The sequence below is a fragment of the Canis lupus genome, chromosome 13 (assembly GCF_048164855.1).
Source record: "Canis lupus baileyi chromosome 13, mCanLup2.hap1, whole genome shotgun sequence".
Taxonomy (NCBI): Eukaryota; Metazoa; Chordata; class Mammalia; order Carnivora; family Canidae; genus Canis; species Canis lupus.
The window spans coordinates 31,598,383-31,625,596 of NC_132850.1; the positions used below are offsets into that span (position 1 = coordinate 31,598,383).

The 27,214-nt window shown below is 48.1% G+C and overlaps 1 protein-coding gene and 2 long non-coding RNA genes across 5 annotated transcripts; 2 read left to right on the forward strand and 1 right to left on the reverse strand.

Annotated features, from left to right (window-relative positions):
• Positions 1 to 1,003: 1,003 nt before the first annotated feature.
• Positions 1,004 to 5,581, reverse strand: DUSP6 (dual specificity phosphatase 6). The gene is made up of 3 exons (XM_072773028.1): positions 4,651 to 5,581; positions 3,629 to 4,066; positions 1,004 to 2,556 (listed from the first exon to the last, which is right to left on the reverse strand). The coding sequence occupies exons 1-3, from the start codon at positions 5,048 to 5,050 to the stop codon at positions 2,249 to 2,251; spliced, it is 1,146 nt and encodes a 381-aa protein (XP_072629129.1). The 5' UTR covers positions 5,051 to 5,581; the 3' UTR covers positions 1,004 to 2,248.
• Positions 5,582 to 6,735: 1,154 nt separating this feature from the next.
• LOC140602844 (uncharacterized) lies at positions 6,736 to 19,064 on the forward strand. Of its 3 annotated transcripts, none has more exons than XR_012005782.1 (4): positions 6,736 to 6,905; positions 7,517 to 10,883; positions 15,476 to 15,567; positions 16,900 to 19,064. It is a non-coding gene; the product is annotated as an uncharacterized lncRNA (long non-coding RNA). The 3 variants fall into 3 exon arrangements; XR_012005783.1 differs by lacking the exon at positions 6,736 to 6,905 and having other exon boundaries at positions 6,966 to 10,356; positions 10,798 to 10,883; XR_012005781.1 differs by lacking the exon at positions 6,736 to 6,905 and having other exon boundaries at positions 6,970 to 10,883.
• Positions 19,065 to 20,261: 1,197 nt separating this feature from the next.
• LOC140602845 (uncharacterized) lies at positions 20,262 to 24,300 on the forward strand. Its single transcript, XR_012005784.1, has 2 exons — positions 20,262 to 21,448; positions 23,010 to 24,300. It is a non-coding gene; the product is annotated as an uncharacterized lncRNA (long non-coding RNA).
• The last annotated feature ends 2,914 nt before the right edge of the window (positions 24,301 to 27,214 follow it).

Here is a 27,214-nt window from a genome sequence, read left to right on the forward strand (position 1 = left end):
ATCAAGTGGGATGGACCAAACCATCCCACTAGGATCTCCCCCTGGGCCCTGTGGGTGAAGAGCTCACCTTTCTCCTCAATGCAGGTAAAGGGACTAAGTTCATTCGAAAAGAGCCCGAAATGTAGGTATGTTCTAATTCTTTTGATTTCAGACGCCTGCCCTTTATTTTGGTTTGTGTACTTTTACATTTGGGACCAGGAGAGTGGATGTCCCAGGGAAAGTGACAGGATATTAAGCCTTTACCTTAAAAGGAACTGTTCAAAATTACCTCGACCTAAGTAAGGTTCAATAGTGGTTTCTGGCCCACATACTAAACCAGTGAAGCACAAAGCACATTAGAACAGGACTGGCAAAGCTTGATCCCAAGTGCCAATGTCAAATTTTAAGGCCCACATCCAGGCTCAGTGTGAAGCTTAGCTATACCTTGCCATGTATAGGAGAGAGCCAAGGGGAGTCCTCACTCTTGGTCCATTTGTTATTCCGACGCTAGGATCATTTGCAGGTGGAATTGCCATAGGAACAAACCAGAAAGAGAATTATCCGTTTTCTCCCTGGCATGTGTATTACTGAGTAGAAGACCCTGACAGAGAAGCAGAGAGGTTAACACCATTCTTCTTCTTCTGCGGGTACCCTCCCCCCCTTTATGACAAGTCCTGAATATCCAAACCTTATTATCTCAACAAGGTGTGCTCTATGGCTTCATTTTTCATCAAGAGCATTACTATTTTCTTAAGCCAGAACTGTATCCCTAAAGTATTATCAGGACACATAATACAGTCAGTTCACTCTCTGATGTCATCTTTGCTTGAAGCAAAAGATTAATTTCATGAACTACACCTGAAAAACATTCCTGGGGCTGCTGAAACCCTGGGAACTCTGTGCCACTGTTCCTACAGTACTTTCCAAGCCACTAGCACTCCTCCCCCCAAAAAAAAAATTCCTCCGCAGTATCATTTCACATGTAGGTACAATTATGGAGAGATTTTAAAAAAGAAAAAATACATTCGATAGCCAAAATAGTTATTTATTAATAATTTAAGGTTTTACATTCTTATAATAAATTTCAGCTCAAAACTTTACACCATGAACATAATGGAGCGACCTAACTCTCCCTTTCACAATCATATGCACTTCACCTATCAGACGGGGACCCATGCTCACACACACACTTCCAGTTTTATACAAATTTTTTTTTAAAAAGGAAAGAAACCAACCCAAAGTATTGCATTTGAGGTGACACTCCCTGAAGAATTTTTGTACAGAGGTAATATACTGTTTAGCACAGCTGAAGTTAAAAAGAAAAAAAAAAGTGAGCCCATGATTTTGGTGTCTTTCCAAGATATCCCCTTTGAGACAACACAAGCCAAAATATTTACAAAGGTAAGGCATAGTCAAACTACAGTAAGAGGAAAAAAAAATCACAAGGAAGATATATGAAAGAGATTAAAGGCTGCACCATACCAAGGTCTCAGTGATAACAGTGTCCATGAAAACATCATTCAGAGTTGGTGAAGTCGAGCATGCTGCAAATATATCCTTTGGATTAGAAAAGAGCAAACATTTCTATTTTTTTTTGTTGTTTTGTTTTCAGAAGTGGCGTACTGCTCTTTCTCCCTTTGGATGATTTCTTTTAAACCCATCAAAGAAAAAACAAACACGGTTCAAACAAACACTGTCAAGTGACTTAAGATCAAATATTTACAATGATCAAATGGAGTATCAGATTTATTTTACTTATTATTATTTATTTTTGTTTTGTTTTTTTGTTTTGTTTTTGTTTTTTTGCAAACTGATACTACAAATACAGAGCTGAAACCTCTCTTTGGCTCCTCTATATGCAAAATTGAATCAGTCTTCACTGAAGACAATATATAGTCAGTTCCAGACGCAAAAGGAAAACAGTCACACAAGGCCCTAGAGAACACACGCTCCTACCCCTACCATTTGGTCCTACCCTATATACCTGGAAAAACGCTCAAATTCCAGTCCCTGCATGGGTAGGCTGTACACATAGGTATGGAGCAAACCTACAGCCTGGATCTACACAGCATGTTCTGTTCTTCCAACAAGAGTGGAGCAAATCTCTGCCATTGTAATAACCAATTCCACATTTGGGAACCTTGTCTAATACAGACAACTGGAGTCATTTTGACCCCTGGGGCCACATACAAAGAAAGCAGCCCAGCTGATGCTGCCAAGAGAAACGGCTAAAGGAACGGACATATCCCACCGAGGGGCGTGGGGCCTTTCACGTGGACTGCAGGGAGTCCACCTGGTAGACATTCTGGTTGGAGGGGGTGGTGAAATAGAGCTGCTGCGCGGGGACCCGATTGTCACAGGGGCTGCTGAGTCCAAGCGTCCTCTCGAAGTCCAGCAGCTGGCCCATGAAGTTGAAATTGGGGGAGATGTTGGATTTCTTCATCTTGACAATGTCGTAAGCATCGTTCATTGACAGATTGAGCTTCTGCATAAGATAAGCCACAGTGACAGTGACCGAGCGGCTGATGCCAGCCAAGCAATGCACCAAGACACCACAGTTTTTGCCCCGGGCTTCATCTGTAAACACAAAAAGGAAAGCAAAGGTTTCAGTAGACCAAAAATCACTCTTTGTGAATGATCAGCCTAAGAACCGAATTTAGGAGGAAAAAAAAAAAAAAGAAAATAAAGAAAGAAAGAAGAAAGACTCGTGTGTGGCAGTTGAGCCCCGCAGGCAGCAGCAAATGTATCATTGCGATAAAACATGTACACTGGGCACAATTACATATTTCAGATATTTTCTGAAAAGGCAGCTTTTGTATTAAGTTTCTGCCAACAAAAAAATCCTTAATGTGTGCATTCTTTGCCTCAGCATGTGAATACCAGAAACCCTGCAATATGGTCTTGAATGCCTTTTATACAGACAAGCAGACTGCAAGGGTCTATTAAATTATTCTCCAACTGTTGTGCAGCTAACAATGGAGGTATTCAGGCATTTTAAAAGAGAGAGGGAAGTCACAGGGGACAGCCCATTAGGAGGAACAGGATGTCGACATGGCCTGAAAATGAGTTCCTTTGTAATAGGAAATGCATTACAATGCCTGGAGATTCGCTTCTCCAGGCTTCCAGCCCACAGTCCTTCCTGCTGGGCTCAGGTTACCACTGTCTCACTGTTAACCGGTATCACAGTAACATTCAACTGGATTACAACATCCAGCATTCAGAGGGGTTTCCAACAACTAACCCGCTATCCTACTGTAACTCCCGGGGCTTTTAAAATTATAAAGCGATGCTAAAATGCCTGTCCGTAGGGAGTACTCTCATCTCTCATCTAGCCTTCCCCAAGTCCAAAGACTGTGAGAAAATTCTCTTGCCCGATTATGCACAGGCTGCTTTCAAATGAGTGAATGCAAAGACTCGAGAAACGCCGTTTCGAATACACCTGTGGTTTGCAGCCAAGTCGAAAGGCACTTTTCGTCCTCTTGGCGAGAAGATGAACCAGAATTAAGAACCCACCCCCACCCCCGTAACATTAGAGACCTGCAGTCGGCCGGGCTAGCCAGCGGCAAGAAAGATTAACAGCTTAGGTTCGATGAATGGCTGGGAATTTTGCATTTAAAAGTCTTGAGGAAGGACGGTTCATTAGTCTCACCTATGAAAGAAATGGCCTCGGGGAAAAACTGGGACAGGTTTTGACTCCAGTGATCCGAGATGGGGATCTGCTTGTATTTGAACTCTCCTGCGTTCTCAAAGAGATTCGGCAAATTGGGGGTGACGTTCAAGATGTATTTGATGCCGAACTCCTCCAACACGTCCAGGTTGGTGGAGTCCTTGGCACAGCCCAAGTAGAGGAAGGGCAAGATCTCCACGGGGAAAGAAGGCTGGCTGTTGGAGAGCGGGCTGCCATCCGAGTCCGTCGCGCTATTGGGGTCTCGGTCAAGGTCAGACTCAATATCCGAGGAGGAGTCGGAGCTGATCCGCAGGCCCCCGAGGCCCAGCACTGGCAACGGTGGCGAGCTGCTGCTACACGAGCCGTCCAGGTTGGTCTCGCAGTGCAGGGCGAACTCGGCTTGGAACTTACTGAAGCCACCTGCCAGGGCGAGAAGAGCAACCGTGTAACCTGAGATCCCGTAGTAGTTTTCACAGCTTGCGAGAGCCGCAGCCGGGCGGGCGCGGGCCACCCCACAGCACCCTCCGAAACCCCCTCCACCCCGAGCCAACTGCAGGAGAGAGAGACACTTTAAAAAAACGTGCACCCTGGGGAGTGGAACGAACAGGCCCGCCTTCCCTGGAAACCCTTCTGCTTTCCAATCCGGAAATGCACAAAATGGCAACTTTTCTAAATATTTTTTTTTTTGAGGGGCGAGGAGGTGCAAATCTGCAGCCCAGCCCCCCCTCCTCCTTCCCCCGGCCCGTCCCGTCCCGTCCCGTCCCCCTTGCCCAGGGGCCTCTGCTGTCTTGCAAATCGTAGTTCAAAATCGAACGGTAGGAAGCAGGCACAGGTGGAGGCAGGGGAACTCGTTAGAAAGAAACCACGCGTGTCCGCGGCCGGAAGCGGGTGGATCCTGCGCCAGGCTGCTCGTGGGCGCAGCGGGCCTCACTTGCACCCCACAACCCCGGGCCTCCCCCATCACCCTCCCCCGCGCCCGGGGGGCTCCCCCGGCGCCTGCCTACCTTCCAGGTAGAAGGCCCGGCAGCCCTCGTCCTTGAGCTTCTTGAGCAGCAACCCAAGCACGGACTCGCCGCCGGTGTTCTCGTTCCAGTCGCTGCTGCTCTCGTCGTAGAGCACGACCGTGTCGGTGCCGCAGCGCCGCGTGAAGCGGTCGCGGTCCTCGCCGCGCGTGAAGAGCGCGCGCACGGGCAGGTTGCCCTTCTGCAGGCGCCGCAGCATGATGCCCGGGATGGCCACGTTGATGGCCGACTCGATGTGCGACGACTCGTACAGCTCCTGCGGCCGGCAGTCCATCAGCAGCAGCCGCTCGTTGCCCAGCTCCAGCTGCTCGTTGAGCCACGCCACGGTCTTGCTGATCGCCATTTCCGACGCGAAGGGCACGGGTCTGAGCGTATCTATCATGGGGGTCGAGCTGCCGGGGAGGGCGGGTGCCTACCAGACGGCCCTCGGGGCAGGCATAGGCCGGGCGCGCCGCGCGGAGCCGCCGCTCGCCGAGCAGCGGGGCGCTACCTCCACCTGGCCCTCCCCGCACCCGGGGCAGCGGCCGGGGCACGCGGGGCACGCGGGGCACGCGGGGCCGCGGCTCCCTCCGCACCCAGCTGCAGCCGCTCGCTCTCGGGGTCAATGAATCTCTTTGAATGAAGCTGCCCAGACAGTTTTGTTCCTCCCCAGTGAATGAAATCCAATTAATTCGGACTCCCTGCTACTAAGAGGGGAGGGAAGGGAAGGAAAAAAAAAAAAAGAAGAAAGAAAGAAAGAAAGTCCAGCGGCTCCTAATCCCTCCCTTCAAGGCTGCACCTCAAATCCGCCCGGGCGCCTCTCTCCTCGAATTATTCAAACCTCGATTTGCTCACTGGCCCCTGGACTCAGCCCTCGCACACCCCCTGCGCGAGGCAGCTCCTCAATGGATACAAACAGCGAGCGTCTCAATGGATACATTCTCCCGGCCAGCCAATGAGCGCGCTGCGGAAGGGGCTGTTGCCGTGGGGACGGGCCGGCTGGAACAGGTTGTGTTGATGAATTGTTAATGAGTTTGTCATTCACAAAAACGGAAAGGAATTTCCGCTCCGGATAAGCCCCAGTGCAAACAAGCTGCAACAGCGGGCTCGGCGGGAGGAAGGAGAGAGAGGAGGAGGCGGCGGCGGAGGAGGAGCAGGGCACAGAAACCGGGGCACTCCGGTTGTCTCATGTTTCCTTCTGTTGAGAGTTCACACTTCGCGTCGGAACTTTTGCGCACAAACGGTGCAATTAGCAGGCACAAAAGCCCTTGTTCGTGACGCCTGGGCTTGCAAGGCTAGCTTTAAGAAAACTTGTGCTTCCCCCCCCGCTCCTTTTTTTTTTTTTTTTTTTAATTCCCTTTAAACTCATTTGGACCGGAGTTCGCCTGGACCCCCCTCCTCCCCCCTCTCGGCGGTGTGTGGCATTTGTTTGCCCGTTTAAAAAGCCCAGCTCTGTTTGCTCTGATGTTCTTTTAGCCGAGGCTGTGTTGGGGCTGGTGAACTGCCTGGGCTTTAGTGACCGATGAGGTGTTAAATGCTAATCCAACATCTTTTCGAAACAGACTAGGATTTTTGTCGACGCTTTTTAAGGCAAGCAAACAAACAAATGCCTGGCTGTCCAGATGATAGGGAGAAAGGGTTTTGTCTTAAATTGCATTTAAATTAACTTTATTTTGCTTTTAAACAGTGGAGCCTGCAGAAACAAACTGGTTGGCCAGTCCGATGTTTTTATTCCTCTCCAGTGGCCTGGGGCGCTATGAGCCATCATTGTTCCGGGGATCCAAGCCCCCCCCCGCCGCCTTCCCGCGGTCACCCACCGCGCGCCGGGGAGCTGCGCTCGTTAATCATTTCTGGGCAGCAAGCTCGGCTTCCGACAGAGGAGCCGGGCTGGCGGGGCTGCCTGGGCTCGGTGCATGTAGGGCGCGCGGGCCCCCCGCAAGGCCGGGGGGGCCCGTCGGAGGGGAGCCTTCCGTCCCACCCAGGCGCCCCCCCCACCCCCGCCCCCCGCCCCGGGGCGCCGGGCACTTTGCGCAGCACCGGGCGCGCCTGCGCGTTGCGCTCCCGCCCAGCACCCCGCCCCCCACCCCCACCCCGGGGTGCGCGGCGCTGGGCGGCCCCGCGGAGGGGTCCGGGGTCCGGGGTCCGGTCACGGCCTGGGGTGGGCGAGGGGCGAGGCGGGGCGCCTGCCGAGACCTCCCCCGGCCCCCCGGGCTCGCCAGGAGGGCTGGGCGCCGCGGGGAGCAGCAGGGGAGCAGCAGGTACCCGGGAAGCGCCGGGCGGGCCGGGCACCGGATGGAGGCGGGGCGGGCGGGGGCCGCGGCGTGGGGGGGGGGCGCATTCCCGGCGCGCGGGGCCCTATTGTTAGAGAAAAGCGCCGGGCCGGCCCCTCCCGAGCGGAAAGCCACCTGCGTGCGGCGGGCGCGGCGTCCCTAGCCCGGCCTCCCCTCCCTACCCCCCGGCGGAAGACGGGGCGCCCCGGGTCCCGCCGCCGCCGCAGCCCGGGAGGCGGGGAGCATCCTCCCCCGGCGCCCCTCCCCGCCCCCCCAGCGGGTCGAGCGCGGGGCACCCGAGGTCGCGGGGTCTCCCCCAGCCAGACGCCCCGCGCCCACGGGGCCTGCCTGCGGACGCCCCGGCTCCGATTTGCATTCTTAGTCACCCGCCTCTTCCCTGGTTTGGGGGAACGCAGGCTAAAAAAAGGCGGCTGCGAGGCCCGGGCTGCCAATTTTGGAGCCGCGCTGAGCTGCGCTGCGAGCGGGCCGCCCCGGAGGAGCGTGTGTGACGACGGGGGGCGGGGGGGGCTGCAGCGCGCTCTCCCTTTTTTGGGCATCCCTTGGAACAAAACTCCCGTATTTTCACTGGATGTATCTAGTTCCAACTGGAGGAGGCCTGCGCCGGAGTTGACGCCTCCGATCCGCCCCCACCTGTTACAGGCCTTCGCGCCCCGGGACGTCTGGGGCGCTGGGACCTGGGGGCGCGGCAGGGCGCCCAGCTGCGGACCCGCGAACCACACAGGCCTCGGCCCCGGGGCCTCCAGCAGAAGAGACTGGGGAATCCGCGGTTACTTCGCTGCTTAAAAAGCGGCCTTACCCGGGTGGCTCAGCGGTTGAGCGCCTGCCTTGGGCCCAGGGCGTGATCCCGGGGTGCTGGGATCCAGCCCCACATGGGGCTCCCCGCAGGGAGCCTGCTTCTCCCTCTGCCTCTGTCTCATGAATGAATAAATAAAACCTTTTTTTTTTTTTTCAAGTTCCCTCACCTGAACCTGGCGGTAGATTTGGGAGGATAATGGCAACGCTCCTCAAACCTGAGGGTGGATCTGAACCCTACGGCAACGGAATGTCGGTGCTTCTCAGCACATTTTATAAAATTGCATTCTGACCACCGGGTTCTAAGAAGGGCAGCATAAGGGGCCGCTGGAGTGGGGCGGCCAGGGTTGAAATTGGGCCCCTGTCACTTCCTAGAATGTGGATGGACCCTTGGTTAAATCTGTTGTGAACTGCGTCTTCCACGTGGCATAATGAAGATAATAAAAATATTTGCTTTATAGGATCTCTGTGGTGGTTGAATGGATGAAATGCCCTAGCATGATGTTGATGTGCTTTCAGCTATTGATGTTTTTATCGTTCTGGATTCCCAACCTGCAGTGTTCTGAGTCCATATCTAGATGCCCTTGGAGGGCCTGCCTAACAGCCCTCCCAGAACTCCCTAGTCTACAGAGAAGCCCTCTGAGGGACTGCCCTAGGTCGTTTAATCCGTCCCAATTCAGCTGTGGAGCAAAGTAGGTGCTGTTACAGACTGGGGTCCAAATCCTTTAACATGGTTAACACAATGTACCCAGCTCCCTAACTTCTCCCTAACTGATCCGCTTTTAAAACACCCTGTTTCCCCACCACACCAAATTGATAGAGTAGAAATGATATGTAAATTGGGCATTTACTGCTTGAAAGGCTGGGTCTTGATTTCAGTCTTTACTTGCATAATTTTGGTCAGTCTTCAGAAAACCCATGTAAATCATCCCCATTCACAAAGATTAAGGAATTTGTATGAAGTCATACAGTAACAAACAATGGGGTCAGGATTTGAGGCCAGACCCTGTACAGACCAGTAAGGTTGACCACATACACATCTCACAGCTTACCCTGGAGGCTGCGCACTGAACAGTGCCATGCCAAAATTTGAAGGATTCAGTTCTACATTTTGAATTTTGACCAGTAGGCTTTTCCAGCTTCACATACTCTCTGTCACACCTTCCCCATAAATGTCAAAGATCAAAAGTTAGACTCCTATCCCCCGCTCCTTTTACATTGGGTTTTCTCTGCATGCACGTCTTCATTAGTCAGCCATTCACTAAATACTTCATGTTTTTCTTCCTTGGAGTTTGTCGAATCCTAACAACTGCCATTACTAATCGAGTATGTCGGCTCAGCACATGGGCCTGGGTTCCGACCTTAGCTCTGCCACTCACTAAGCTAAGGGGAAAATCACTTAGCTTCTCTGGGCCTCCATTCATTCATTCATTCATTCATTCACTTATTTTTTCTGGGCTCCGGAAATCAGTAGGGAATAAAAGAGGCAAGAATACCACCACCACCCCTCAAAGCTTACATTCTAGTGAAGACAGACAATAACCAGAATAATTATACAATACATTAGGAAGTAAAAGTACTGTAGGGAAAAACAAAGCAAAGAAGGGTGTTCAGCAGTATGTAAAATTAGGAAATGTTATACCTTCATCACAGGACAAGGAGGATTAGAGACACACAAAAAGTATAGGGCACAAAATGAGTATTCGAAAGATGATGTTTTTAAAACTCAACTGGCTTGGTTCTGCAGAAAGCGGACACCCTGTTGCTGGTGATCTTGCCTTGAACCTCATCATCCTGGCCCTGTTGCCCAGGTTCTTAGGAAAAAGAGCTCAGAAAAGTTCTAGCATCAGGAAGGACCACAGGCCTCCTGATTTCCGGAGGCCCCAGCTCCCTGCTGAGGGTATCATTCATACCCAGAGAACTGTGTTTCCAGACCGGGGAGCAAAGCCGGTCATCTCTTACTCCTCATAAGAGCACAGAAGCGTTGTTACACATCCTAACTTCTCTGTGTATATGTATTTGTGCTATGCACCAAGCACCCATGCTTGAATTCTTGCATCAGGTGGGTCCCCTTGGAAAGCTCCCTAAAAGTAAGTCTTTTGCTCACGAATGTTAGCTTGCCTGCTGGAGAAGCATTCCAACTCTGCAGAAATTTTCCTGTGTTTGAGGACACTCGTGGTTTACTAGACCCAAAAGCATTAGCATGCCCTTTAATCGTCTTGGCGTAATCTCTGTGAATACAATAACATCGATTAACACATCATGTGAAAATAGTTAAACAGTTTTCTGTTAGTAAGGAGAGAGCGTTTTGGAAGTTCTGACTCCAAATGTAGTCTTGTGACATATTCACTACTCACTCATTTTTAGAAGTCCCAAGGAGCCTTCACCACCTGACAGCCAGTGGCTTTCTGAGCAGCTAAATCTCACAACAGAATTTCACTGCGGTTGAGAATCATGCTTGACATAGTCTGGCTTTAAGGGGCGTATGGGGTTCACAAAACTCAAGCTGAGCTCTCCTGGCAGGTGCCTCAAAAAGACAGCAAGTTATGTCTGAACAGCAGGAAATGTGGAACCCAAGAGGCCCAAAGGACTGACAAAAGGAAACACGTTCTGCACATTTTAGGCTGTATGTACATAGGGATAACCAAAGGGAGTTGCAAATATGAGCCCCAAGTGAAAATACCATGACTGCTGAGCCCGGTTTGCAGTCCAGCAGCTTGCCCCTGGGTGAGGCGCTGCAGGGTCGTAGGAAGCACAGGCTAAGGATTTTCCCAAACAGTGTGTGGGGCCAGGGGAGAGGCGGGCCAGGTGAGACAGCAACTAACAGGTAGCTAGACGGCAGCAGTGCCGGAATCACACGTCCACAGTCCCATCTGGGGAGTGGCCGGAGCTTTCCGACAAACCAGATGGCACTTTTACACCTTGCCGGGATGATCGGACCCGAAGAAAAATAGAAACTATTGTGGAATTCAGACCTAGGCCCCGAGCAGGCTAAGCTGTTCAAAAAAATTACAATCTTCATCAACTTTTCTGTGTTTTTGTTTCCCCATCACCCGATGGATTGCAGGTCGGTTTACATTCCGGGGCCCATGGAGACGTAATCTAGAATATTCTGTTGAAGCTGGACAGTCTCGCAAAGAAGTTCATTTAAAGGTACTAATGTTGATTTCTTCTTTCAGATGCTTTTGTCGCCGTCTTTCCAGTGATTCACTGATTCTTCCTTCATATCTTTTATTTTCAAAAAGAAATCTAAAAGTGTCTATCGTAAATGTCTATGTAAGAAGTCGTCACTGAGGCTTTGTTACTGTCATTGTTGTTTGGAAAAGGAACAATGTGGGATCCCTGGGTGGCGCAGCGGTTTGGCGCCTGCCTTTGGCCCAGGGCGCGATCCTGGAGACCCGGGATCGAATCCCACGTCGGGCTCCCGGTGCATGGAGCCTGCTTCTCCCTCTGCCTGTGTCTCTGCCTCTCTCTCTCTCTCTCTCTCTCTCTGTGACTATCATAAATAAAAAAAAAAATAAAAAATAAAGGTAAAGGAACAATGACCTCTTGCTTCCCGTTGTATTAGTTCCGAAGCCTAGCAATACCTGGAGCGGGAAATTAGGCTTAACGTTGCCTTCCAGGGGGCAGGGAACTACGTGCAGCCGTCTTTCCAGAAGCTCCCCCGTCATGTCATGAAGCATCATGGAAGCTTCTTGGGCATTAGCCATGCTTCATCTACATGCAGAATAGTTGCCTTGTGCCTGTGTGGGCCGTGGTTCCTCTGGTGACTTTTCTCCTCATCTTGTGTTCCTTTATTTACGCAGGTGTGAGCAATACAAATAGCTGTTGTGTAAGAGAAGGAATTATTTCTCTAAGTAGGCACTATTTCCTGTCAGCCCTTTTTGCCTCAGCGATCAGTGAAAATGGCTGTGTGTGTCCCCAATACAAGGCCTGCTTTAGCTTAGTTTATCGAATTTAAGGACTCTCAGATCCTCCAGACCATATTGAGAGAACCCCAAGGGCCTCCAAACTCCAGTCTAAGCAGTAGGGCTATAGGCCACTTGGTGGGTTAATTACAAAAGTTGTATTTGGATGTATCCTTGGAGGAGGAGGAGGAGGAGGAGGAGGAGGAGAGGGAGGAGAGAAAAAAAGACACAAACCATAATGGCTACAATTTATTCCACCTCAAGCTTTGAATATATCAGATCTAACTACTACCATGATAACCCTGCCAAGCAGATACACAATTACCGTGGTTTCATAGTGGGGAAGGCTGGACTCACATATCAGGTAATTACACTGGAGTCCAAACTCGCATCTCCTTGAAAGCCTCTCAAGTGAGTATGTTTTGCTCCCCTGATCGATAGGACTAGCCCTAAAGCATGACCCCGTGCAGCCTGTTAAGAATTCAACCAATTAGGGATCCCTGGGTGGCGCAGCGGTTTAGTGCCTGCCTTTGGCCCAGGGCGCGATCCTGGAGACCCGGGATCGAATCCCACGTCGGGCTCCTGGTGCATGGAGCCTGCTTCTCCCTCTGCCTGTGTCTCTGCCTCTCTCTCTCTCTCTCTCTCTCTGTGTGTGTGTGTGTGTGTGTGACTATCATAAATAAATAAAAAATTTAAAAAAAGAATTCAACCAATTAAAAAAAATTTTCAACCTGTTATAAAATGGCAGCTTCTACATGACTTGTTAAATTTTATTTTGCTGGTCAAGACCGAGAGTTCTGGAGTCAGACCAACCTGGATTCTAATCCTGGCTCACCAGTTGTCTAATTGTGTGATCCTGGGGGAAATCACATAATCCCCCCACCTCAGTGTCCTCATCTGTCAAATGGGAACACTATATTACAGGCCTAGGGTAGTACATGACTTCCATTTGGAAAGGGGTAGGAAGGGTCCTGAAACAGTACTAATTCATTGGCAGTTACCTGTTTTTAGTATGTGGCTGAAAGGGGGTCACATAGCAAAAAAACACTACACTGTCAGTTTGTTCTCAGGAATAGAAAAACTAGCCATACAAGATCTTGAAAAATGACATTTTGAGAAGAGTCAGTTGCTTTACCATCCCCTTAGCTAGTGATGTAAAGAGCCCAGAAATGGCAGTTTCTTGGTGTGTTGAGACCTGGATGTCTCCCATCCCACCCCCCATCACTGCCAGCTCAGGCCAGTCCTGTCTTCTTCTTCTTTCTTTTCTTTTCTTTTCTTTTTTTCTTTTCCTTCTTTCTTTTTTTTTAAGATCTTATTTATTTAGAGTTAGAGCAGAGGAGGAGCAGAGGGAGAGGGATAAGCAGACTCTGCGCTGAGTGTGGAGCCCAATGAAGGGCTCGATCCCACGACCCTGAGATCATGACCAGAGTCAAAATCAAGAGTCCCGGGCCTAAGTGACAGAGCCACCCAGGCGCCCCGCAGGCTCGCCCTGTTAGCTTCATGTCCTGCAAGGGGGGGATTGGGAGTTTACCTGCCCCAACGATGTAACCACCATCTCTCCGTGATCTGGCTTCTCTGTCTCCGAACCTGTTTCTCTACTGCATCCCCAAGCTTTTAAGACCTCCTTGCATCTAAGAAACCTCATTTTGGGACACCTGGGTACCTCAGGCGGTCAAGCGTCTGACTTCGGCTCAGGTCATGATCTCAGGGTCCTGGGATCGAGCCCTGCATCGTTGGGCTCCACATTCAGTGGGCAGTCTGCTTCTCCCTCTCCCTCTCCCCCTCTCTCTGCTCCTCCCCCTGCTGCTGCTGCTCTCTCTCTCTGTCTCTATCTCTCTGTCAAAGAAATAAAATCTTTTAAAAATTAAAAAGAAAGAAGAAAGAAAGAGAAAGAAAGAAAGAAAAAAGAAAGAAAGAAAGAAAGAAAGAAAGAAAGAAGGAAGGAAGGAAGGAAGGAAGGAAGGAAGGAAGAAAGAAAGAAAGAAAGAAAGAAAGAAAGAAAGAAAGAAAGAAAGAAACTAACTTCATCTTCTGGTAGGTTCCATTCCCCCCATTTGAGTTCCTGCCCAGCAGGAGCTTTTCAGGTGCAGGAGGGAACAGTAGTGGGTCAGAGCTAGGTATGAGAGCCAGGGTTCAGTAGATGGAAAGGAATCTTCCATATGTGGGGGAAGGGTGCTGTGCTGGAGGACACATTATAGGAACACCCCTAGCCCTAAGGAGACAGACCAGCTGCCAGGCACAATTTCCATAATGATTTTTGCACATGTATGGTTCCAAGGTTATTTTTGTTAAACACCTGAGGAGTGCGCAGCTTTTGGTGTAGTCCCGTGGGGTTTTTCTGCACCTACCAGAACTTTCGGATTCTCTACCTGAACCCCCAAAGTCTAAATGCTTGATAAGTCACACCCCCCACACCCCCCTTTCCCCTCTCTTGACCTTGTGCCTAACCATTTCTCAGGGGAAAAGCCTTTGTGATGGGATTTCTCTGACTTATTGTCCCTGTGGTAATTTACTTTTAAGTAAGGTGGTAGTAAGTCCTGTAGCACTCTAATGCTTTAGGAACAGATACTTAGCTGGGACATTCTTTAATATGTATGAACACCTTCCACTTAGTGACCAGAAGAGTTTGGGTTTTTTGGTCATTGTTGTTTCGGTTTCGCATAAAAAAATGTTTAAAAATTATTTCTAAAAATATATATATATTTCTATTACTGGAATTGGTGGTTGTCAGAGGAAGTGTGCTAGGACCCTCGATCTTGCAGCCCACTTCCGTGTGTAACCAAGCAGCCTCCAGCCCTGGACCCTGCAAACCGCCCCCTCCCCCATTTCACCAGGATCCTGCCCCCATGAGATTATAAACTCTGCTGATTTTGATTTGGGAACATTGCTGCCTTTCCTTTAGGACGACCCTCTCATGCAAGGTGCTGGTAGTCAAAGCACCGAGGGTAGAGAGAAAAACCTTTCCCCAGCTACACACAGTTTGCATGAACTGTCCTTAGCTGCTGAAACGTAATTTTTTACTTGTTAAACTTGGTATGAGATTTATTTCTATAGTGAGAGTGAGGTTGAGTGCAGTGAGGAGTGTGACGTAAACAGGAGCCCTAACCACTAGAGACCTGTGATTTTTATCAAAGGAATCTGACATTTATTCTATCACCAAAGTGGTTCAGAAGCAAAGGGTCCAAAAGATATAATGCCCAAATCCTGTCTTCCATAATTCTGATTTAAATGATGTAAGAGGATGGGGAGTCCCAGGTATGGGTAGGGCTCAAAAATCCCCCAGGGAATTCTCATGTGCAACCTGAGCTCAAAACCAGTGGCTTACACGGGTCTACAGCACCTGTTCCCCATCAATCCACTTGCCTAGGGGGAGGTTTCCAGCCAGACCAGAGGGTCTCAAATGTTGAGGAACACCCTGGGGGTACTTGCTCACTGTTCACAGGCCTCGCAGGCCTCTAACTCAAGGACCCTGATTCAGAATGCCTGGAGAGAGGTCTTATAATCTGTCTTATAATAACTGTCTTATAATCCAGCAGCCAGGAATGGCTCATACAGGTGGGTAGACTTTGGAAAGCTCCGAATGATATCCCAGTCAGCCAGGTTGCTCACCTGTCAGCTCTAGGCAAGAAGTATAGAAATGTTTTGGACGGTTACCTCTACGCACAAACGTCAGAACTGCGTAACAGAAGAATGCAATGTTAAACATAACTAACCTGCTTGCCCTTGAGAGCTCGATTCTTGAATTGTCACGCACCCTGGTTTCTTTGCACGAGGCCTGCAACTGTACCCAGAACCGCCTGTGGATTGACCTGATAAGAATGTTTCTCTTGAAAACAGCATCAAGTTCTTGAGCACCCGCCATGTGTCTGGAACTGAAATGATTGCTGGGGACACGTGGAGATCAGAGTCAGACCCTGGTGTCACAAAAAGTAAGTCTGAGTGGCTGGGTTAGACTCATGTCCAGGTAGCTAGAATGTAGTGATAAATAGGGTCGTTGCAGCAGAAGGGAAGTGCTATGGAGAGGGGAGCAAAAGGAGGACACGGCTCATGGGCCTTGGATGTTACGAAGTGTCCCAGAGAAGACAGTATCTGAGTTAGATCCCCATGGATAAGCCGATCCCCCCTCCCCCCACCCAGAAGGGGCAGTAGAAGAAAGGCACTCTAGGCTGGAGAGACAGGTGACATGAGCAAAGGCTTGGAGCCACGGACGTGCATGACAACTTCATGGAGGGCACAGAGCAGCAAACACATAAGAAACATCGTTTCAAGCCAGATGATAATGGGCTTTGGATGCAAAGGCTAAGGAGTTTGGCATTTTTCATTAGGCAGCGAGAAGTCATCAAAGATATTTATACAAGGGTGTGACATGATTTCAGAGTATGATTCTGATAACAAAGAAGTGAGTAGACTGCAGGGGAGAGAAAAACCAGATGCAGGAAAGCCAATTACAAAGCAGTTGCAATTGTCCAGGAAAATGATGCTATAGCCCACAGGCGTCCTGTTCCTAAAATAACGTACTCACCATCCTGCTTCGTTTTATTTCCCTTATTTCTGGGGCTAGAAAAATCACTTAGCCCTCTGTGACTCAGAACCCCTCCCTATTAATAGAAGATGACAAAATACTTACCTTCCCTCACATTGGGAGGTCTGTGAGATGCTTATAATCGTAGCCAGGAAAGAGGGGGCAATGTTATTCTAAATGCCACTGCTATAATTCCGCTCCCGGAGAGGAACTGCCTTTTGCCTCTTACTTTTTGTTATAAAAATTCCAGCCTCCCAGGCGCCTGGGTGGCTCAGTTGGTTAAACGTCCGACGCTTGATCTCAGCTCAGGTCTTGATCTCAGAGTTGTGAGTGTAAGCCCTGTGGTGAAGCCTACTTAAAAAAAATAAAATAAAATTCCAGCCCCCCAGTAAAGCTGAAGGCCGATGAAAGCATCAGAAGCGCTTCCTGGAGGGAGGAGGCTGCAGCAGTTAGTTTCAGGGGCTCACAGCCCAGGAAGTGGTATTTCTGATAAAAGCGGCCCTTACCTTTAGGATGAAAATGCCACTGCAACATGTTTGGCTGCAGAAGTGACATTTTGTAAAGAAAGCCTGTCACCTCGTCGTTTTTCATTACAAACAAAAGTGTAAGGAGTGCTGCTCCTATCATGCGTGTTGTGGCAGTGGGGGTGGGGAGCATCCAATGTTCAGGGATGGGGTGACACAGGGCCGTTCAACTGGAGAGCTGGGCATGAGGCTTTCAGGTTGTGCTCACCTTCTAGGTCTCGGAGTCTGTCCTCAAAGCAAAGGGCACCTGGCCATGCCCTTTCCACCTGCTGCCCGGCCCTTTCCCACAACTAGATCTCCAATTCACCACCTGGACTGCACCAGAACTCTCTCCTCTCTTTGGAAAAGTATCATGGGTATCTATCACAGAAAGCACTAGTGAGAAAATGCTTGAAATTTTGCCAAAATCACTTTGTCATCTACCTTTTTTTAAAAAAATATTTTATTTATTTATTCATGAGAGACACAGAGAGAGAGGCAGAGACAAAGGGAGAAGCAGGCTCTCTGTGAGGAACTTGATGCAGGACTCGATCCCAGGACCCCAGGATCATGACCTGAGTCGAAGGCAGATACTCAACCACTGAGCCACCCAGGCGCCCCTGTCTTCTACCTTTTAAAAAGTCCATGCTCGGGCTACCTGCTGAGTTGGTGCAAGATATTCTGAAGGATAGGAAGATAAATCACACTGAGACACTCCCTTCCAAGAGCTAACAGGTGGGATTGTGACATAAGAGAGAATATTACAAAGGTAGCATCCGGCATGCTATTAGGACAATTCAAAGTTCCAGATCCAAAAGGCTGGTCATGTTGGGTGACTGACGTGATAGTCCATCCATCCAGAGTCCTTCCCTTTATATATGACAACCAAGTGGTTGCAGAGTGATACAGCAAGGAGACATGTCAGGAACACATAAAGAGAAGATAATAAATGCTTCTTTCTCAGGTATGTTCACCTGAGTTCTCTTTAATGAAGTACTTGCTCTGGTACAATAAATTATTCTAATTCATTGGCTCTCTCCTAATATACACTTCTTGGAAAACTTACTGGTAAACTTTGTGCCAAAGCAATTGAGAGATTACAAATCACAGAAGAAGAATTATTTTTAATCCTTATACAAATAGATCATATTCTAAGGGCAGTTAAAAATATCACAATATCACAGTCTGCCTTTACACCTACTCGTCCATTACTCGTTAGATTCCTTTACTACAAAGGGCTCCAGGAAAAAAACTAGAAACATAGCTGTGCTGACAACAAAGAGTCAGTTATGAAGGGAAAGTAGAAAAGATTTATCCATTTGTTAATAATGTAGCCATTTGCTAATTTAATTTCTGCTAGAAATTAAATTAGCAAGGTGACATTCACTTCTGAAAAAAAAAACAAATAAAGGAAGGAAAAAAATTTTTAAAAATAGGAAGGAAGGAAGGAAGGAAGGAAGGAAGGAAGGAAGGAAGGAAGGAAGGAAGGAAGGAAGGAAGGAAAGAAGGTGCAAGCCACAGGCTGGGAGAAAATATTTGCAAAAGACACATCTGAGAAAGGACTGTTACCTAACTTGAAACTCAGCAGTAAGAAAATGAACAACCTGATTAAAAAATGGGCTAAAGACCTTAATAGACACCTTCCAGAGAAGATATACAGATGGCATATGAAGAGATTCTTCACATCCAATGTCAGCAGGGAAATGCAGATTGAACCAACAATGAGATGCCACTGCACACCTATTAGAAGGACCAAAATCCAGAACGCTGGCATCACCAGAAGCTGGTGAGGATGTGGAGCAACACAAACTCTCCTATGTTGCTAGTAGGAATGCAAAATGGTGCGATCACTCTAGAAGACAGTTTGGCAAATTCCTAACAAAATCAAACATACCCTTATCATATGATCCAGCAGTCACGCTCCTCAGTCTTCACCCAAAAAGTTGAAGACATGTTCACACAAAAATTTGCACACGGATGTTTATAGTGGCTTTATTCAAAATTGCCAAAACTTTAGAAGCAACCAAGACGTCCTTGGGTCGGTGAATGGATAAATAAAGTGTGATTCATCCAATGGAATCTTATTCAGCACTAAAAAGAAATGAGCTATCAAGCTATGAGAGGCCATGGACGAAACTTATAAGCGTATTGCTAAGTGAAAGAAGCCAACCTGAAAACCTGTATACTCTGTGAGTCCAACTATAGGACACTCTTGAAAAGCAAAACTACGGAGATAATAAAAAAAATAAAATAAAATAAAAAATCAAGTGACTGCCCATGGTTAGTGGGAGGGGGTGATGAATTGGTGGAACACAGATTTTTAAATCAGTGAAACTATTCTATGTGATACTGTAATGGTGAATACGTCTCATTATACATTTGTCAAAATCCACAGAAAGTACACCATCAAGAGTGAACCGTTATGTAAACTGCAGACTGTGGGTGATAATGATGCGTTGATATAAGCTCATCAATTATGGTAACAATGATGTGTCTATGTAAGCTCATCAATTATGATAAGTTATGTTGATATAAGCTCATCAACACCATGCTGGTGCTGGATGTGGGTAATGGGGCAGGCTGTGCATGAGTGGGGATGGGAAATATTAAAAAAAAAAAATCTCTGGACTTCCTGGTCAGTTTTGATATAAACCTAAAGCTGTTCTAAAAAACAAAGTCTACTTAAAAACAACAACAATGTGTATGCTCCTGTCGGCGGATTTGGAACTACAGGGAGCAGTTCTCCCTGCATTAGATGAGAGCCCCCTCCTGAATGTCTCCATGTGTTACAGAGTGTTTTTTTCTCTTGAAAAGAGAAGAAAGCATTAGTGAGTTCAATACGGACAGGTGATACTTGTGCGTGGAGTAAAATTCCAAAGGGAAGAAGTGATATACTGTAGAGGTCGGCCCTCCCAGCTATCTAGCTCTTCTCTCTAGAGCCAACCACTGTTAACTAGTTTCTGGGTACCTGCCCAGAGTCTGCCCCTGTATACGCGTACACATTTAGTATTATTGATGTTCTCATCACAGAACTGTGGCAGCGTAAACACACAGGGGTGCGGTTTGAGTTTTCACCGAACACATTTTGGAGATGGGTTCATATCAGGAAACATAGAGCTTCCTCGTTCTTGTTTTTTTTTTTCCCTTGTTCTTGTTAATGGCTACGTAGTATTCCATTGCATGGGCACGCGTGGCCTAATCTTCCCATCAACAGGTATTGAAGTTGTGCAGGATCTTTTTTGCTACTGCAAGCAGTGACTGCACTGAATACAGTCTTGTACACATTTATCCCCTTTCTACGTGAGTATATCTGCAGGATACATTCTTAAAAGTGCAATTGCTCGGTCAGAGTATATGAGTTTATAATGTTGCTAGCTCTCACCCAGACCCCCCAATCAGAGATTGTACAAGTTTGCATTCCCACCAGTGATGTTTTTCCCCCATAGCTTACTGACACAGCGTGCTTTCAGATATCTTGCCAATCTGATAGATGAATATCAATATCTCGTGGTAATTTTTTTTAAAGATTTTATTTATTTATTTGAAAAAGTGCACAGAGTGGGTGCAGGCAAGAGAGAGATAGCATGAGTGGGGGGGGCGGGGGGCAGGGGGCAGGGTCAGTGGGTGAGGGAGCTGGATGTGGAGCTCGATCTCAAGACCCCAGGATCGTGACCTGAGCCAAAGGCAGACGTCTAACCGACTGAGCCACCCAGGCGCCCCTCCCGTGGTGACTTTACTGTGCATCTCTCTTATTAAGAGTCAGGGAGAGCATCTTTTTGTGTATTTAAAAGCTGTACGATTGCCTTTCCTGTGAACCATCTATTCATATTCTTTTCTTTTAAGATTTTATTTATTTATTAATGAGAGACAGAGAGAGAGAGAGAGAGAGAGAGAAGCAGAGACACAGGCAGAGGGAGAAGCAGGCTCCATGCAGGGAGCACGACGCAGGACTTGATCCAGGGTCTCCAGGATCACACCCCAAGTCGAAGGCGGTACTAAACCGCTGAGCTGCCCTCTATTCACATTCCTTACCCATCTTTGATTGCCAAAAAAAAAAAAAAAAAAAAAAAATCAGTAAAATAAAAATCCTATCTTATTTTTGACATCTTACTTTTGACCAAAATATTACGTTCATTGTAGCCACTGAACTTAAATACCATTAATCAATCATTACTTTCGAACAGAAAACGCCAAGAGACACTTGATAACTCCCAAAGCACATTCTGAGGCAAAACTCACCGCTGCCTGACTTTTCTTTCTCAACTCATTCTAAATCTCCTGTCCTAATTAAAACTGCTCTCACTCCTTAGAATTGCTCAGGGTTAAAGAGCCCTGGTTTTTGTTTTGTTTTAATCCCAGAAGGGTTGTTTGTCTTAAGCTCTGCCTCAGCCATTATTATCTATGCAAACCTTCTGAGGAATTTTAGCTCATTAAGATAACATCCCTAACCTCCTCACCAAGCATTCGCAGGACCTGCCTTCTGCCCAAGCGGAAAGGGAAGGGTGATGGCACCAAGCATCTACAAGCTTTTATCATCACCCCCCAGTTCCCTCCATGAGAGGAGATGAGCTGGCCCATTAAACAGAGAAGTGAAAAAGTCCCTCGACTTCTCTTTCTCAGGCTGGGGAAGACTTATGACAGCAAAGGGTCTTGTTGACACTCCCCAACCATCACATTGCTCTGGGCAGCTGATGCTCTTTAGCTGCTGATTACAAGATACATATTTTACACGATGACCTGAATCAAAAGGATTTTGAATATTACTCTGAACTGACTCTATCACAAGTACGTATCGAGGAAATCACTGTAAGTGAAATGGGAGGTAAGGACATAATGAAGGTATAAGATACCATTGGGGATAATAAGATGGAGATCAGGAAGTAGGTTTGTAAATAGTAGGGTGGATATATGGGAAAGCCACTGTCTGTCGTCCTGGTTCTCCACCCCATGCTGGGCAGAAGCAGTCGATCTGAGAAAAGAGTGACTATATCCAATCCTATTGCGGTGAGGAAAAAAAAAAGAACACAAACAAACAAACAAAAAAACCACACACTCACAGGAAAGTTTGGTGAATGAGATTCAGGAAACATATTCTCAACCCCAACACACTTCATTGGACCAGCTCTAGGTAATCTTAGTAGGGATTATAGATCTCCATTCATCTTTCTAATTAGGAAGAAAATAAACTATAAGCAGGAGGCCAGATTGAAGCTATAATGTGATTTAAAAAAAAAGAAAAGAATTATCTTGGTCAAATTTTCTAGAAAATAAAACCAGAGGCAAAGATCCCTTGTGAAGCCTGTGTTGAAAGGTGCAATCTCAAGGCTTCAAAAGCCAGAGAAAGGGAGAGAAAGTGGGGAAAGAAGGAATGCGGATGCCAGGTGGCGTGTTAAGGAACTGGTAATAACCCCACAAGGAAATTTGCGAATTTCCTTGCTTGTCCTACAAGTCACCTTGAGGCAGTTCCTTGGGGTGGGGGAGATGATCCTCAGCTGCCTGGAAGCCATGGGATGGGACCGGCCATCCAGAAGGTACGAGAGCCTCATCAGCTCAGACCCCGGCTCCTGTTGCAGCAGGTAAGGTCTCTCCAAAGCTGCACCCTCAGGGCTCTGTCCTTTCAGGAGTAGGCCGAAGCCCGGGGATCAGGTGGGGCTGGGGAATGTCGAGAGGCACAAAATTTAGTCCAGTACGGTCATGTTTTAAAATCGTGAAAAATAATTGTAAAGCTTTTTAGGATTCAAGAATTAGTGCTTTTGTGAAGGTTGAGACGAAGGACTTTCAGAGAAATGAGTCACCCAGTCATAATGAGTATGGGGGTAGAAATTCTATTATTAATGGGATTTATGATTGAGGAAAGATTGTTTATGGCTCTTCAGATGGGTTTATGGACTGAGTTTACTCACTCTTACTCAGATGATTTTTATTATTAAGGATCATTTTTAAAGGAGTGTTTGTTAATTTTAAAAACGCTCCAACCACAACGCTCTGTTTCCAAATGGTCTTATAATTTGTGCTAAGAAGTATTTTTCAACTTCTACACACCAAGGAGAAAGGTGACAAGCTCTTATCCCTCTGCACATTTGTGTGCACACAACCGGGTCCTGTAGTACGGTGCTAGGGTCGGGAGGGCAGATGGCAGCGAGGGAAACAGGGAAACAGCAATGGAAGAGAGTCTATCTGTGAAGTGAGTTTCATACATCTAAAGATAAAATACCAAACCACTTATCCTAGCAGATACATCCAGGTGACCCTTGGAAATTCTAAGTAGAAGTAACAGGAGGGCCTACATGAAGTTCTGAAAAAAGTTGATCAAATTGTGTATTCTCTTGAATTCTTGGGTTTCTAGAACCTTAGTTCAGCTATCCAAGTGGAACCGCCCCAGTTGGTGTCATCTCCATACCTACAGCAAGAGGTACCTTCAAGAGCAACACATGGGCACTTGTCTCCGAGGTCAAAATATCTTCATGTCCTTTTCATGTGACACCCCCCCCCGCCCCCCAGAGCCCCACCAAGAACAATCTGGGTTTCCCTGCCTCTATGCATAGTTTACCTGAATCTGCATCTCCCCGCAGCTTCCCTATAGGCGTTTGCCAATCCCTTATGAGGTCAGGAGCTTGCCCTGTGACATGGGGAGAATATTTATGTAGTTACATCACATCCTGCGGGGCAAAGGAGACAGCGTGAGAAAGCCTGTTGCCACTAAGCGTCTGTAGTTTGTCCCTTGCGAAGGTTTCATGTCAAAACCTGGAGGAGAGGCTAGATGGTCGGGGCCTGAGTTTTCTCACTCTCTCCCTGGAGCTCAGATGTCTGAGAGGGATCCGTGTGGCTGTGGGTTTGCATGTTAGCACCTGAAAGAGGGCGCAGCCCCCACCCTGGAATGAATGTACTCTTCCAAAAGGATTCATTTCCAGAGGGTGGTGGAAGGAACAACAGACACAGCCCTGTGCCCACACACACCGCCATCTGCCGTTCCAACCACATGTCTCTGCCCCCCGTTTCCTGCAAGTGATTCATCTATTCTTTATCTCCTTCTTCAAAGATAACTGTGTAGGCTTTTAAGGAGGGGGGTGGGGGGGAAAGTCATTAAGAAAAGTGGAATCCGGAGTTCTGGGGGTGAGGTAGAGCCGATTAAACAGTCTGGAATTTCACAAAGCAAGCTGGGCGGGTGCGGACTCTGGGCCTCCTCTCTCCCACTGGTGCATCATTTCGCAACAGCTTATCAGCACCCATCAGCGGCAACGGCTGCAAACTGGGAGCAAACTGGGAGCAAACTGGGAGCCCGGAGCTGCCAAGGAGCAGAGAAGAAGGGCAGAAGTCAGGAAGAGGATTTGGGATTTCCCGGGGCGCTGCTCCTCTTACCTGCTGGCGTCCTTGGCTTCGGTCTCTAATTTTCTCTCATTTCACACCAATGATTTAGATCTCTGTGACTTTTAAGTTTTTATTTAAATTCCAGGTGGTGGGTACACCTGGGTGGCTCAGGGATTGGGCATCTGCCTTGGCTCAGAGCCTGATCCCGGGGTCCTGGGATCGAGTCCCTGCATGGAGCCTGCTTGTCCCTCTGCCTCTCTCTGTGTGTGTCTCTCATGAATAAATAAATAAAATCTTTAAAAATAAATAAACAAACTCCAGGTGGTGAACACACAGTGTGATATTAGTTTCAGGGGTACAAGATCGTGATGCAGCGCCTGGTGGTCCCCGCAACAAGTGCAGCCCTGGGAAAACTGCAGACCCTTGGTGCATCTGCATGTATCCTTGGGCAGGGGCCGGGAGAATCTTCTGGGTGTCCGCCTAGCACATGTGCTACGGCCCCGAGCGCCGTGGGTGTTTTAGATCGGTAGATTCGAAAGCTGCCTCCACGTCAGGCTTTGAAGGAGATCCTGGGCACCAGCCAGAGAAGGTGGTGATGGCTCGGGTGCTCGACCCCAAAGGGTGCTGGTGGCGACGGGCAGGTGGGGAGAGGACGAGCGCATCCCAAAGGGGTGATCCATGGGTAGCTGCTGAGTCGGCCTCAAGCTGGAGGCTCGGACTTGGCTCTGCTTCCAGCCTCCAGGACAGGCGGAGAGGTGCTGAGCCCGTGGCAATCTCAGGGGCTCGCAGGTACCTTGAGGGATGCAGCCGCCGACCTCGGGGGGCAGGGGAGAGACGGAGAGGCCAAGGCATGCAAGGTGCTCCGCGTGGCCCTCGCCCCAAGGCGGAGGGTAGTTATCCCAGGACCAGGAAACCTCCCTATCACTTCACTTTAATTTCTGCCACGACCCACACCTGAGAGCTAGCAAGGAAAAGCACTCCTAGGGGAAGTAGGGAGCTGGGGCCAATTCCGGGGAGGCTTCACTCATCAAGAAAGGCAGGGTAGGCATCCTGTGGGACCTGCCAGGAGGACTGCATGGGACATCATCTCCTTGTTAGTGGAAGACCCAGGGTGGAGGGGAGAGCAGAGGGACAAGCAGAGCCTGATCACACCTTCCTCCCAACCCCCAGTGGCCCCGACCTCCCCCGAGGCAAGTGGAAGGCCCGAGGAATGAGGAATTACACTGCTTAATAGAATAAACAGATCCCAGATCAGATCGAGCTCTTAAAATGTTAGCCTAATGCCTCCATTTTCTTATCTGTATAATGGGTATTATAATAGCCCTTACATCTTGGGTTGCTGCGAAGACGAAATAAGATAATCCCCCTGGGGGATGGAGGACAGAAGCCCCGGACAGTCAGCAAGCAGGACACAAACGTTAGCTACTGTTAACGTTCCGCATTTATTTATTTATTTTTGTCAGCATATGGAATTGTCAAGCATCACTTCATTCATTACTTTAATTATCAATTGATCCGTTTGAATTTAACACATACTTGCTCACTCAGTCACTCTACTTATTTATCATCAGATATTTATTGAGATCTTGCACTGGGATGGGCCCATGCTGGGCTCCGGAGGCGCCAAGACTCATTTGGTGAGAAATCTGAAGGCTGATGGGGAGAGAGACGGGTGAAGGACAGCAGGGCAGGAAAAAGTGTACTAAGTGTCATAACCGAGAGCTGTGTAAAGTGCTCCTGGAACTCACCGGGGCCTGGGAGGGCTTCACACAGAAGATGCTCTTTGAACTGGATCCCGAAAGATGAGCAGCCTGAGGAGTCTGGGCTGTGAATTTCAGATAACAAAAACAACTTGCAGAAAGGGTCCACACTTCCAGTTAGAAAAGAAGTCCTGGGGACATCACGTATAGCATGATGAGCACGGGTAATAATACTCTGTTGCATAATTGAAAGTTGCTGAGAAAGTAGATATTGAAAGTTAAAAAAAAAAAAAGAAAAAGAAAGAAAGAAAAGAAAGAAGAAAGAAGGAAAGAAAGAAAGAAAGAAAGAAAGAAAGAAAGAAAGAAAGAAAGAAAGAAAGAAAGAAAGAAAAGGAAGGAAGGAAGGAAGGAAGGAAGGAAGGAAGGAAGGAAGGAAGGAAGGAAGGAAGGAAGGAAGGAAGGAAGGAAGGAAGGAGTTGTGGAAACAAAAGGGCGGGGGGCCACGAGGACTTTGGTGTGGGCGGTGTCCCGCCATCCACCTGGCACCCCGCCCTGGAATCAGGCTCGACCTTTGGCTGGGGTAGAGAGCCCCACCTGTCATCAGGCCCCAGCCCAGGTGCTGAGCCCTCCTTGGCCGAGGAAATACAAGCAGTTCACCTGGTTCATTGTCTGTGTGGTCAGCCAGGCTTTGGAGTGTCTTCTGAGCTCCTGCTTCGTTGACCCCAGAGAAGTGTCCACTTTATTCCTGCCACAGGCTCTACCTAGTAATTCCAGTCCTCATTCCTAAAACTGGAATCCTGCCTTTTTGGCCCTCCCCAGAGCTTGGGGGCTCTTCCCAAGCCCTGTCCTTGGCCCTGGGGCTCCCTCTAGGTTGCTTGGTCCATCGATGGTTATTGGCCACCAGATTCCTCCTCTTTGCCCTCCTTGGGGTGGCCTCCCAATGGCCTCCACATGGCTGACCTGCCTCTTTCCTGCCTCAACAAAAACCCTTGTCTACAACTGTTCCAACCGCCTGGCAACACTGCCCTCAGAACCTTCACATCAGCGAAACTGGTTTGGCTCACCACTGATGGAACTCCCAATTCGGTGACTATGGCCAACGGAAAGTTCACGACCTTGGTATTAAAAGTACCACCAAACCCAGGCTCTTGGAGATACAGGTATGCCATGAGCTTTTGTAAATTCCCTATAAAAATCTGGACTTGCACAAGATTTCCAATATCAACTATCAGAATTTGTGCTACCAATGAGCCTTGGCTTTGTGGGCCAGGCCTGCCTGCACGGATGAGCATCCTGTGGCGTGGATTAGTTTCCTTGACACTGCTCAGGGGATTAGGACACCAGTCATAATGCTACCAGCCACAACTTTAAAAAAAAACAAACTTGGGAATGAAAGTCACAAGAGGAAATGAGGACCATTTGGAAATTTGAGAACCCACACGTCCTCTGGGGTTTTTTTTTTGTTTTCTTCTTCTTTTTTTTTTTTTTTTTTTTTCCAGGAAAAATTTCAAAGTTTCAACCTGTTCTAATGCTAGCCCATCTG